General features: G+C 43.7%; 3 protein-coding genes across 4 annotated transcripts; 1 reads left to right on the forward strand and 2 right to left on the reverse strand.

Annotated features, from left to right (window-relative positions):
• Positions 1-706: 706 nt before the first annotated feature.
• LOC115754314 (RNA-binding KH domain-containing protein RCF3) lies at positions 707-6027 on the reverse strand. The gene is made up of 8 exons (XM_030693297.2): positions 4936-6027; positions 3060-3536; positions 2613-2861; positions 2006-2230; positions 1611-1687; positions 1413-1524; positions 1195-1324; positions 707-1022 (listed from the first exon to the last, which is right to left on the reverse strand). The coding sequence occupies exons 1-8, from the start codon at positions 5563-5565 to the stop codon at positions 1003-1005; spliced, it is 1920 nt and encodes a 639-aa protein (XP_030549157.1). The 5' UTR covers positions 5566-6027; the 3' UTR covers positions 707-1002.
• Positions 6028-7935: 1908 nt separating this feature from the next.
• On the forward strand, positions 7936-10468 carry LOC115754320 (protein PLASTID TRANSCRIPTIONALLY ACTIVE 7). The gene is made up of 4 exons (XM_030693308.2): positions 7936-8032; positions 8125-8178; positions 8300-8359; positions 9854-10468. Exons 1-4 carry the CDS (start codon positions 7976-7978, stop codon positions 10187-10189), a joined length of 507 nt encoding a protein of 168 aa, XP_030549168.1. The 5' UTR covers positions 7936-7975; the 3' UTR covers positions 10190-10468.
• A 491-nt stretch (positions 10469-10959) lies between these two features.
• Positions 10960-11867, reverse strand: LOC115754280. 2 transcript variants are annotated; one of them, XM_030693259.2, is made up of 3 exons: positions 11728-11867; positions 11550-11599; positions 10960-11247 (listed from the first exon to the last, which is right to left on the reverse strand). In XM_030693259.2, exons 1-3 carry the CDS (start codon positions 11792-11794, stop codon positions 11128-11130), a joined length of 237 nt encoding a protein of 78 aa, XP_030549119.1. In that variant the 5' UTR covers positions 11795-11867; the 3' UTR covers positions 10960-11127. The 2 variants fall into 2 exon arrangements, with proteins under 2 accessions (XP_030549119.1, XP_030549117.1); XM_030693257.2 differs by having other exon boundaries at positions 10960-11259.
• Positions 11868-13394: the final 1527 nt, after the last annotated feature.

Genomic DNA, 13394 nt, shown 5'->3' on the forward strand with positions numbered 1-13394 from the left:
TGAAAAGCATCGTCATGATGTGGTTCACATTGAATAGTTGGTCGGATAAGCAACTCATCGTGACATTAGCGCTGAGAATTAGTCGTACGCTGGGGACGCCACCCCAAGTCCCGTCCGTGTTCTGGCTCTTCTTGTTCAAGTCTCGGTATGTGCCGTAGACTGGACGTGGCGGCTTGAATTCCAGTTCGGGTCATGCTCAAAGCCAGCTATGTAACGTAATTATCCTGTTCGTATGGGCCGACAATAAATACCGTGTTGACGTGTCTGGAGTTATAGCTCTAACGGAATCTGGTGTCGTACTCATTCCTAGGTTTTAACCTCATTTCGCTCTTCCTTGTCCCCTTCTGTTTTAATGGGACGTACCCTGTTTAGGAATGGCCTTGTTGCTTTGCTTCGACCACGAAGATTTCACTTGAGAAGCTGTAAATGGCAGGTCTAACTCCAATGAGTAACTGGAAACCGAGAGCACCTGTAATTGCGAGCTCTTACACTCGAGTTGGCAATCATCCGATCCAAGGTCATTAGCACCCTCATTAAGCATTATTGACGATAGTCATCAAGAATCCAAATTTACTTTCCAGGTTCCGAAAGAGCATTCGCGGTTTCTGGGTATGGTCATCCCTGAAGTATCCACTTCCACCTGCAGCAATATGTTAGGTTAAACATGGTGTACACGAGTTGCAGAGGACGTGGGGTATCCTACAGATTCGTGAAAGGCACTGACGTTTCTCATCCCGAAGGGAAAATTGAACATAAGATAAAAGCATTGCAATTACAATGGCAGCAAAAAGGATAAGCGGGTGATTCCCACAGATGGAAACCACATCCTCCTCAAGAAGCATTAGAATAGGTCATGGCCCACGAACAAAGCGCCCCAGCACTTTTATATGTCGGCCGGCATATACCAAAGGCAAGTCGGCTTGGCAGACGAACTCTTCGGGGAACTCGTTTGACAGCCAGCTACAACACGTTTTACTGCTAATTGCCATTTCCAGAATAATTTCAAGGACCATCTTCTTGAGCTGAAAATTGAGGAGAGATGGAAGGAGCATGTCGTTGCAGGTTAGACGAAAAATAAAATAAAAATGCAAACTTTCAGGCCAAATGAGAAGTACACAAATAAAGGAGTCAGTATGTGCCAGTTTGGTTGCAAAAGCAGATGTGAGTGTGCAATAGAGCAAAAGAGAGCCTTACTGCTCAAAATAAACCCTTGCAGCAGACTCTGGGCTCTCTCAGCCTGCTCCGGAGTGCCCGATATCTGAATAACCTTCTGAGTTGTTGCTTCTGGTTTATCCTCTAGCAGGATCACACTAGCCCCTGACAACTGCTCCAAGCAAACTCAGTCATGGATCAAACGTTTCACCAGTTTAACCAGATGATATCAGGTGGATGTAGAAGAATTGCAAACGCACCTCACTTATCTGCGACAGCTTGCTTTTGGATTTTGCTATCAGCTTTGGAACTGCAGACTCTGGTATGATAACTTCGAGGGTACTCCGTGTGACAAGCGTAACAGCAGGTACCCTATGGAAAAAGAGAAGGGCGCATTTATACTGCAGAAAATTTGGCAACATCACTGTGGAAGGTATCATATGCAAGGAAATTATTACCTGCTCAAGCTAGGGGCATCATCACGACTCTCACCTTCATTACGCCTTCCTGTCTCAGGACCAGAACTCCCATTGTCCTACAAAATGTCATTAGAAAATGAGTAATACAAACAGTCGAACTGTCCCTCAAAAGGCAAATATTACTTCGTTCTATTAGATCAACATTTAAAGTAGACTTGGCTTTTGACTTGCCAAATGAACAATGAGAAGAATGTCTTCCACAATTGGAACCAAACTGCTTTAGCTCGTCAGTATCATGCAGAAAGCCCATGACAGAAAGGGAAAATCAAAGTACAGTGATAAGACAAGCACAACCAAACAACCAAAGGAAGTAATAAAATCAGTGGGAAAATTAGGGAGAACAGATGATATGCTGAATCTTTGACATGGGCAACCTTTGATGGATGTGCTGTCGCAACATTGTGAATTCCAAGCTGAGTTGTTGTCACAGGATCATGTGCACCTTGAGCTTCGCGATTAGTAATACTATTGGAAGGAATCGGCTCAATTTCGGGAGGAGGAGGTGAGTCTTTTTCGGAAATTTCCCTGTAGAAATGGTTCCGTAATATTGATGTCACCTGAACAAGGGCTTCCCTAGCTGATTTTATTTCCCCTACAATCTGGAGAATAAAGGAAGCAACTAAGAAGTACTGCAGATAAAATTAATCCTCACTCAGGCCATTCACAGGTACACAACTTGGAAGTAACAATGAAAGCCTATATGGGAACGACATACCCATCAGCCATACAAGATAGAAACAGAATGCACATAGAGGTGAGAGAGTGCCGGTACATCGACCATCCCAAAATAGAACTATTGAAGAACCATAACGGGGAATACGGATTTAGAACCCTACTTTGAGGACTTATCTTGCACACACATGGTAGGCAATACATTTAATTAACCTTCTGGACTTGCAGCAAGCTCAAGACTAGCATGCAAGTTAAGATAAAATCAGCATGCATTAGCCATTCCAGTAATCAGTAGCCTATGAACCAAACCTGAACAAGCTCATCATCTGTGAAAGCACTGCCAGGAAGATCTCCTTTTGGAAGAATCTGTACACTTGCACCGGTCGATTTTTTTATTTCATACAGAGGTCCGTCTTTTCCCTCTAAGCACCCAATATCAGTAGATGGGACAAGTAATCTTGTGGTTATAATGTTGTCTTTATCAGGAAAAAGATCAACAATCCGAGTTTGGATGTGCAACAAAGCTTCTTGGGCTGGAAAGAGTTCATCATCAGGACCCTAATAAAAAAATTAAATCAGAAACCATCTCAGAAATTAACAATTTGACATAACACAACCCAAGGTAGATCATCCTAATTTGAAATTCTTATGCTACCATTTCTGAGCGTAGTATGCAGAATCTTACAATTCCAATTGCACTGCATCAGTGAAAATGCATCTCTAGACAGGAAAAAGAAGTTTCTGAAAGGCAATTACCTCCTCAGATGAAATAATAATCACATGTTCATCTGAGCCAGCCACGGGGTCACTAATCCTAACATCCACACCAACATCAGCTCTGAGTAATTCTATAATTCCAGCAGATTCTCCAGCAACCTTATCAATTTTTCCAATAGGACATAAGATTCGAAACACAAGTTCATCCCCATCCAGTGGCTGCATATCATCAGTCCTGGGAGCAGCCTCGGAATCTGGTGGTAAGCCACATGAACGAGAGAAGTAGTTATTGCTTCTTGCATTGGTCAGACTGGGCCGTGAACCATATGAAGTCCCGTCGCCAGATGAACGGCGTGTTGAGTTGTTTATGTGAGGAATGAACTCATCATCAGAAGGGAACCGCTCTGGTGAATGGATTCTCCCATGAAAATTATCGCGGTCACGATGTTGACTCTCCCTCAAGCGATGTGAAATAACTGATATTGCATGTTTCACAGCATTCACATCGCCTACAACCTACAAGTGATAATGGAAAATTAGTTATACATCAAGAAATAATCTCAACTTCGTAATGTGAGGTACACCAGTTTAGATATTGAGGCATCAGCATATGCAATTATCAGAAGTTGGAAGTGTAGATCCTTTCTTTCCGATTACTACTCTTCAAGGTTTCTTGAACATCATATAGATAGTGATAGAAAGTCCAAGCCAAATGCACAGATATTTTGATGCTCAACACCACCAACAGCATACTGAACTTATGTGCTCATCTTCGCGAACACTCGTTAAGGCAGTTTGCACATGTGATTCATGAATCAACATACTCCGGCAAAAAGATGTGAATTTGTTATAGTGATCCGTTGAAAAAGAGCAAGGGGAATCTTGAATGACATGGTAAATTTTTAGGGAGGACCAATCTGATAAATTTTGTCCTGCATGAGGCTCATCGACAAAGGAGGATACATTGGCCAAAAAAGAACAATGCATTCAGCAGTTTAGATTCGCACCTACAAACAGCAAGAATCATACCGAGCTACCAATGCAGTACGGAAATTCAACAGTTAGTACACGATAGACAAATTTGAAGGTATTGAGTAACAAAAAACAAGGAAAAGGAGTTGCAGACACTAATGATAAGAATCAACATTTTACAAGTGTCAATGGTTACAGGCTAATCCAAGGAAATCTTCTTCTGTCTTTGGAATAGACATGTAACTCGCAAAGTCTGAATATGCATTCGACTGACTTATCTATTTATTCCTCTGTGATTCTCAGATTCATGAGTCAGTTTAAGTCATACTACAGTACACAAATAAGCTGTGAAAGGTTTGGCTGCTTTTGCAAGAACACAAGGGCACAGAGAAACCAGCATTCTGAAGTAAAGCAAGGAGCAGCTTTGACTTTCTGTAGACAAGTGAAGTTCCGTAGGAACAGCAAAACGCTAAAACTGGAATTCATTAGAAGCATTTAAACCATTCATGGTCATTAACTGCGAGTCTAGAGCCAACAAAGCGATTATTCTACATTTCCACAATCAATGAGTTAAAAAGGAAAACTTTAAAGGACAGATATGTCCAACTCCATCAAGTGCTTGGCATTTTACATCTCGTTAACATATCACTTGCGAATCACCCATTTTATTACTTTCCCATTGAACAGATTATTATTTCAGATTAGCATCTTAAGAATGGTTTCGCTGGCACTTCTGCTCAGGGTCAAATCAAGAAAGGTAAGCACAAGCACCAGAGAGCAAGTGGAAACATCCGCGACTACATTCACAGCTCGAGGTCACCAATCAACCAACGAACGCACATGCAGATTGTCCAATTAGCTCAACATTCGTAATCATCTCCCTTACAACCCGAAAGCTTAAGTTCTGTTACTTTTTCTTTTTAGTCTAATTTAATTCGCAAACCTGAACGATCTCCTCAGCCATGGTAACGCATCGAGGCAATGTGTGATCTCGGGGCAAAATCCTAATCTGAGTCTTGGTCTCAACCCTCATCTGCTCAATTATCTTCCCTCGTTTCCCCAACAAGCTCCCCACATGCATCCTCGAGACAACGAGCCTCGTCACCGCCCGATTCCCGGCCCCTCCGTCCTCGTACTCCCCGCCATTATACGCGTCACTCTCCATAATCCTCTCGTGAATCAACAACAGAGCCTCCTGAGCGGGCGAGAAGGCCGGCATTCGCCCGTCGGGGTCCCGCCTCCGCGTGTCGGAGATCTCGATGATCCGCTCGCTGTCGCCGGAGACGAGCTCGTGGACGTTGATCCACGCGCCCGTGTGCTGCCTTATGGACTTGATGATGGACCCGGACTTGCCGATCACGCCCCCGGCCTTGGCATCGTGGCAGAGGATGCGGTAGCTCGTGGTGACCATGAGGGAGGAGTCCTGCCGGTGCCCGCCGCCGCCGCGGTTTCGGTGCACCGCGGCGGGGCCGGGGGAGTGGTGGTGGTTGTGCCGGGGCTTGGCCCTGCCGAGTGCTTCGGAATCGTAGTCATTTTCGTAGTAGTAGCTCCTCTTGGATCTGGATCTCTCCATAGCTAGGGTTCGGGTTCTGGTTCCGATTAAGGTTCCGGTTCCGGACTCGTATTTGGAAGAATCATAAGTCAGTGGTCGTCAAAATCACCTCCCGCGTCATCGTATCTAGCAAGTCCGATTCAAATCCGACAACCGATATCTCGCCATGGCCAGTTTAGGGTTTTGCTCCGACAATGCTAATGAATAGGGAAGATTCGGCTTGCTTTTCCCCTCGCGAGATCGAGGTTTGCTCAAACTTCCTCGGAGAAAAAGGTCCTCACAGCTTCGAGATCGAGAGATCGAGAGAGAGAGAGAGAGGAAGAAATCGCCGGAGAGCAGGAGGAGAGTCAACCAAGCTCGCGGCGTCTTGGCGAGAGCTTTTTGGTTTTACTGCTGCTCACTCGGATCAGTCGCTGTATGATTGGTAAATTACTGCTCCTGCGCGAAAGCGAAAGTCGAAAGGCCCCGTCGGCTAGGCGGTGTCGTTTTGTGGGCGTCGCTGTGCGTTTTAATGCTAATGTGGGGAGAGGCTGGAGGTTTGGACGCGTGGCGTGGTTGGCTACGTGGGGGGTTGAGTGCGAAGAGTGGCGCGTGTCCATCAAGCGCCGCCGCCCCTTTTGAGGTTTACCCACTTTTTCTCTCATTTGCCGCCAGATACTCTGTAACTTTGGACCAAAAAAAAAAAAAAAAAAAAAACTCTGTAACTAGATTTTCTCTTTTGTTTTTTTACCGAAAGTTAAATAAACCGTTTATCCATTTTTTTTTTCTCTTTTGTGAAACACATGTAATGCCGAAAATTGGACAAAACAATTTAGTTGGAACGAATAAAAGAACTTAATCAATTTGAACGGAAACTCAAATGCATTTTTCGGCATAAAAAAAAAAGACATACATAAAATGCTCGCAGAAGTCAGCCCATCTTTATATTCTTGAATTTACTATAAGAAATAGGAAAAATTTCAACTAAGAATTCAAAATGCCTTTATTTTCTTAAATAAAGACATGAAGTGAATCTTATTTCAAATAATAAGTTGAAGTGCCATCTTTATTTTAAAGAATGGTTTGATGAGGAGTATTTTCGTCCTTTTACGTTTTTTCATTTTTTTTTCTTTTTCTTTTTATTTTTCTTTATTTTTTCGTTTTTCTTTTTCTGTTCTTCCTCGCTAGTAGTTGTGATCCGGACCGCCGACGAGGGCTCGCTCCTGTCATGCCATAGAGGAGTGTTCTTGTCCACGCTCCCACCAACCCTCTTGGTGTGTGCTTCTCCTTAGCCTGTACAAGGTAATTTCTTAGCATCTTACTACTTTGACAACTAGAGAGAGAGAGAGAGAGAAATCGAGGAAGGTGATTTGAAAAATCAACAAAGCAATTTCCTTTGTTTCTCTTGAAATCTTTTCAATCGAGTAGGGTGTTGATTTGTAAAGCAGGCAATGAATTGCGACAACGGCACGGCGACAAGAGGTGGCTCTAGCTCCTCCTCCGGCTCGACCTGGGTTGGATGTGTGGTGACAACCAATGGAACAACCCCTGTGATATCATCATCTCGTCATGCGTGCTCCTTGCTCACCCCCATCGCATCTCTCATGGCCATGCGGTAGTAGCCGGACTCGAACCTAGCCTTGAGGCCGATCACAGGGCGTGCCTAAATTTTCGCCTCGAAAAAATAGAAAACCTAGAAGAAGACGTCACAATCTCCCTCTATCTGTAAGAACCGATTAATGCAAGCCATCAAGCTGAAGCTCGACCTGCCAGATTTACCTTTATTTAAAAGGGAAAACAAGAGAGATGGAGATGTTAAGAAATTACTTTGTCCAAACTAAGGAGAAGCCGAGACCAGGAGGGTTGGTGGGAGCGTGGACAAGAGCACTCCTCCGTGGCATGACAAGAGCGAGCCCTCATCAGCAGCAATGAGGCCAGCCCTCGCTTGGCCAAGGCAAGCATAGCCCTCGCCGGCGGCAGCAAGTCTGCCCAACCCATGGCCACCGCATGAGGAGGAACTTTGGCCATACTGATATAGAATCAAACTTTACATGATCTCCTGAGTTTGGTCAAATATGCATATTCGCCGAGGAGAGTCGTACATAATTTATTTATTTTTTTATTTTATGCCCAACAAATGGGAAATAAATCTGCGTAAATTCTGAAAAGAAATCAATAAAAAAGATGAAAATTCCTACTGTATAATGAGAGGTCTTGTTTAAAAAAGAAAAGGACCTGCTTTATTATTAAAGAAGGTGGGCGGGCCGGGTCAGGGCCTGCCCCAAGCTTCGCCCGCGCCAGTCCTCCTATGCCCAAAAAAAAAAAAAAAATGGGCCAAGCCCGATCATTTTGGGGCGGGCCAGGCCGGCTTGTCGGGGCGCCGTCCGGCGACGAAGTCTAGAAAAGAGGAGGGAGTGGATATGCCGAATACGGTCGTGGTGAAGGATTGGCAATGGCCATGGCTCTCTGCTCCTGCTCACTTCCTTTCGCTGCGTCGTCAAGCGCGCCGGTTTGTTTTCTCCATTTAAACCTTGTTCACCCTCATCGTCTCTACTTCTCCGAGCATTTGTCTCGATTCGACAGTCGATCCTTTTGTTGCAGACACAATCGGTGAATGGACGGACGCGGGCACTTCCGTCGAAGGCACCGTTTTTGGTCTCTCCTTCTCTCTCTATCGCTGTTTTTTTTTCTTTCAGTATCGTCGTCTCGTCAGGAGCACGATGGCTGTAGTCTCTCGGTGAAATGGTGAAGTTTTGGCCGCATCTCGTTTTTGTAGGTGATTTCGCAGTCGCGGAGCGGTGGGCGGGGTCGGCGAGTGTGGCGGCGAAGAAAACTGGTACTTTTGGCTTGCTCCTTGCGTATCTTTTAAGGCTTTATAGTTTTGTTTGGAGCATTGTCGATGTGAAGAAGTGAAACTGATCGGGATGTTTCACTTTCAGCACTAGTTCAGCAAAGGGGTTAGCTTCGGCCGTGATTATAGTCGAAGGTTATAATGTTTGTCTGAAAATGCGAGAGCTTGTATGTGCTGATAGGGATGTGTTCGGGGTATTAACTGGATTAGTTTAATCCTCGGATTCGAAGAAATATAAGGAGAAGGAATTGAGTTTGCTGGACATTTTCGTTTTTTATTTGTTTGTTTGTCTGGTCTTGCTTGTGAAGTGGGATAAGGCTTGAATCGCTTGAATATGTGTAATAGACTACGCAGCTTGGTTCTCTCTGCTCTATGAGTTCGTTTAGAGTCCTGTTTCTCTACGTTGAACCTTTTGCTTCTGCCGTGGTCGGTGAAACATGTTGTGCACATTAACGAAGTTTCGCAACATCAACATGTGAAATTTATGGAGCAGTTGATGGCTACTTCAAGGATCGGCGATGTAGATAGTGACAAAATGATGCGAAGCTTCTCATGGCCGAATGATCGATAGGACTGACTTCAATGAATTAACGAATTGCTTGTGTTGTTTACTTTATTTATTTTCATTTTCAATCATTAAATTCAGTAGGTTCATTCACATAATATCTCAAATGACAAGAAAAAGAGGTGTTATTGTTATAAGGTCACTCGGAGGAGTAGGTGAACGTACTCGTGAAGGAAATGATCTTTACATGGAAATGAAAGAATCTGGAATAATTAATGAACAAAATTGCAGAATCTAAAGTGGCTCTAGTCGACGGTCAGATGAATGAACTCCCCACTCCGAGTAAAAAAGTCGGCCCCGCTGAGTACACGTTAAGGTTACTTCGCACGAACTTTCTGAATTAGTTGATTGGTCCAACTTATACTTCTGCTGATCTAATTAATTGCTCCTGTTGCACTCTGGTTTATCTACCTATTCCCATCATTAGTCATTTGTTCTCACCATATTGGCCAGCACCTATCTTTGGGTGTTTTTAACAGCACAGTCTGCCACCAGACATTTGATAGAGAGATTACTTTACCTGCCTCGTCTCTCACACATATGTTGTATCAGAGTAATCATGGTTCAATTGAATACGGCCTAGAGTGTCAACTCCACTTGGTTTTGAGTGGAATGGCGTGCGCTTGATTTGCACTTTCGCGAGATGATCTCTTTGGCCAGAATTCTTCAGTGAAATGGCTGAGATAAAGTTGCTGGCTGACTACGTATCTGCTAGCTGAAACCTTGGCATGTGATCTGTAACTTGAGGATTGACTGCTCTAATATCTTGAAAGTAATTTCACAGTAGATCCATTAGGGCATCAAAGTCTCATGCTTTGCCAGCTCAATTTTTCCGGAGAATTCATGCTATTGTTATGGACGGGATAGTTCTTTTGCTTTAGCTCTTACCTAGAAGTTTTCTTTTATCGTGGCAGACAAAGAAAGATGACTTGTTGCAATACCAAATGGAGAGGATTCCTTTCCTTGAGGAGCAGGAGAGGAAAATAAAGGAAACAGGAAAGCTATTGACGATGGACATTGAGAGGCTTCTGCTGTCGGAGGACAATCGGTTTGATTTTGTTAATGATGTGGCGGCGGAGGCGAAGGAGTATGTTGAGAACAACAGGGATGAGTACGGCGGCACTAAGAAAGCCATCCTTCATGTACTCAGTAACCGTGTGAACGATTCCGGGTTTTATCGACCAGAGGCATATTCAGAATCCGAACCCTTCAGACCTGGGCCTGGTTACTTGAAAGAGGAATTTACCTGAGCGTCCACAGAGTCTCCGTGTAGCGATGTGGCGATGTTTGCAGTTAATTGGACGTTGTAATTTTGTTCATTTCCGGGTTATTATTGTACGAAGCATCTGACTATTACGGTATACAACACTATACATATGCGCATAAAGTTTCTACTAAAACAGGATTGGTTACCAGGCTGGATATTAGATTGAGGAATTGCTTTCATGAATCTAGACAGAACATTGTCCCCTGTTTACTCTTGTTTGCTTGTCAACTTGAAAAAAGACCATATAACATTTTTGGGTTCACATCCTTTTTCCCTTCTGCTATAATTACAGATGTGATCAAGAGAGACTATAAGCAAGATCATATGTGATATGTAGATAAGTTTGGATGCTTCATATGTGAATTGTGAAGCAATTGATACTTATGACACCATTCTGCAATTAGCATCATCGTATGATGTTCATTAGCGCTCATTAGCGCAAACCGGATATTGTCTTGTAAGCGTGAGCTTGAGAAATTGACCTAGCGAGAAATCTCCTCATCTGCAATGAGGGACATTTTCCTTGTTCAGACAGGGTACGTAGGAAACCTTTCATTCTAGGCATAGTTTTCCAAAGAAAACCTTAAAGCAACGGCCGGTGAAATTTCAGCGACGTCCCTGTTTTCTTTATTGTCGTCCCTCCGTTCACGTGCTGTCTCTTGTGCAAGCCGAATTCCAGTGTTCTCGAAAATGGAAAGGCACAGGTAGCTCCACCATAATTAGAGGGCTAAACAAAATTAGGTGCTCCGTCGCAAGAATCGTACTTCAGAGGTTTATTATTACACCCTCAAGACGGGCATTACAGTGATATTTCTACAGAAACTCGGATAGAATGCTACAGTACATATTGTCTCTCAACGCATTACGTTAATATCCTCTTATGAGAGAGAGAGAGAGAGAGAGAGAGAGAGAGAGAGAGAGTCAAGGAGCATTCTTGCAGCCCTTCTTCCGGGGATCATGCTTAGGATTGGCACACGCGTCGTCGTAGTCGAGGAGGCTATCGACCATCCCGAGCTTCCGAATTTTCAGGCTTTCACCGTCCTTTGAGGAGATCCACAAAGAAACGTTAGCAACGATTAAGGTTTTGCACAGTCTATTTTCACTAAGCTTCATATCAACCAGTAAGTACAATCAGAACCGGGGGACAAAATTATCATCTATAGCTTAAGACAGCTTCTTCAACAATAGGGAAACTTTGTCATATGCTCACTTCACGACTCTTCTAAGGTATAAACTGCATGCTTGCATGCATGCAGCAGATAGGATCGATTATTCAAAAACGCATGCACATAAGCATATACGTGAAGGATGTCAATTGGTGTCGTGTTTCGTGCAAGCCATACCTTACGAAGCGAGGGTTTCGCGTCCGACCCATCGAACTCCCCCGGCAAGCCTGCAAAAGTGGATAAAATCCATCGTGTGAATCGCTGTGCACAGGATATATCGAATTCTTCGAATTCCTGGTGTGGACATCGGAGATGTTCTTTACCTAGTATTAAGTTTTGAGAGAGAGATGCTCACCTAGAGAGAAGGAAATCATCAGCAACATCAGGAAAGCAAGAACAAGGGTCTTGACCTTAGGAGCCATGGATATGATCCTTATTGCTTCTGAGATTGTTCAGATTTTGGATGAAGCAAGGGCAATGGTGTAGGAGAGAGAGGTTTTGCTGCCCATTTATACGTAGCGAAGTTTGCATACGGGGTCTCTAGATGTCGAGGGGCATTATTGCAGTTTGGTCCCTCATCTTTGAACTTTGACGTTTTAGTCCCTGCCGTTTTGGCTTTGACCTTTTGTCTTTGGCCTTTGCTGTGTACAAATAGGAGTTACATACAGCAGTAACGGATCTAAGAATTGTTCTCGGTGGGGCAAAAATTGAAAGAATGATTACAAGTGATCAACAATTAAATTAACTACATTCCCGTAATTTTCGATTTCTTCTTGTTTACACTTTTCGAAATTTTCCAAGCTCACACATCGGGCCCAATAATCTCCCCCTCTCACACATCTAGCCTTGGGTCGTAGCCGCACACGTCGGGCCCAACAAGTCGTAGCCACAACAACCCGTATTTCTTATTGGTAAGTGGGCTTTAATACTAGCATTGGGTGGTCTTGAGTCTCTTTCATTTCAAAAGTTAATTCTAAGGATGAGACTTTCATTCACACTTGTAAATCGACCGTCACTCTGCTTTCACAATCAATATGAGATAACCCAACAATCGACAAGACACAAAAAACTTGTGTCTAAGTACTCTAAACTTGTGTAGAAATAGTAAGTTTTGAGATTAAAATCGATGGCATTTATCGTCGGTGAATCAAATGCAAGTACGATCGATCGAAGGCTGCGTAGTATTGTCTTGACATGAAAACATCAAGGTGGTGGGCATAAAGTCACAAGGAGAAAAGCTGTAGTCATGGTGCAACCCCCCACTCACCAACAATAGAATGATGATGGACTGCAATACTTTCCCTTCAGCCCACAATGATCAAAGTCAACTCTACTGTTGTCCCTCCTCTTCGATCATCTTCTCCAAAAAACAAAGCACTCGGATGGTTGTGGTGATGGCAAACAGTCCCCTGCAATATCTGCATGGCTTCTTTGGGTGTTCATTTGTCATCCGTCACCTCCTCCTCCTACCTCCTCTGTCTCTGCACCAGAAGAATGGCCAAATTCTCAACCTCTTTCCATAGGTCAAATCTACTTCTCCTGGCCCTTTTAGTGAGTGTGATAGGCAAATGACTCAATCTTGTCTTCGGTGCTACTATTAATTAGGGGCGATCGATTTTAAGATGGGTAAGTATCTCCCGAGAGTCGGTTCTCAATCTTTGAAATCTGAAACCTACCATGTTTGCCTATGAAACGACCCCGAAAGCTGACCCATTTTTCATGAGTTGGCTCCTCATTGATCTTCGACGTGAAACTGACCGCACAGACATGTGAATAATTATCAGCTCGCAGTAGTGTGATACTAATCGGTATCTCGACGTACGGACAACCGCGGTCGAATCTTTGGTCGATGGTTTTTTTTTCCTCCAAATTTAATTGAAGTACATGTGGTGGGAGACATGTAAAGGAGACATGTTTCGTTGGGGATAATTTCCTCTCCCTTTTGTCCGTGGTACCAAGCCCCATTTTAGCGCGTCATTACATGGTTTTGCTTCGGATCCTCACGTTTCGGCTTTCGAGACT

This window comes from Rhodamnia argentea, chromosome 7 (assembly GCF_020921035.1).
Source record: "Rhodamnia argentea isolate NSW1041297 chromosome 7, ASM2092103v1, whole genome shotgun sequence".
NCBI classification, from domain to species: Eukaryota; Viridiplantae; Streptophyta; class Magnoliopsida; order Myrtales; family Myrtaceae; genus Rhodamnia; species Rhodamnia argentea.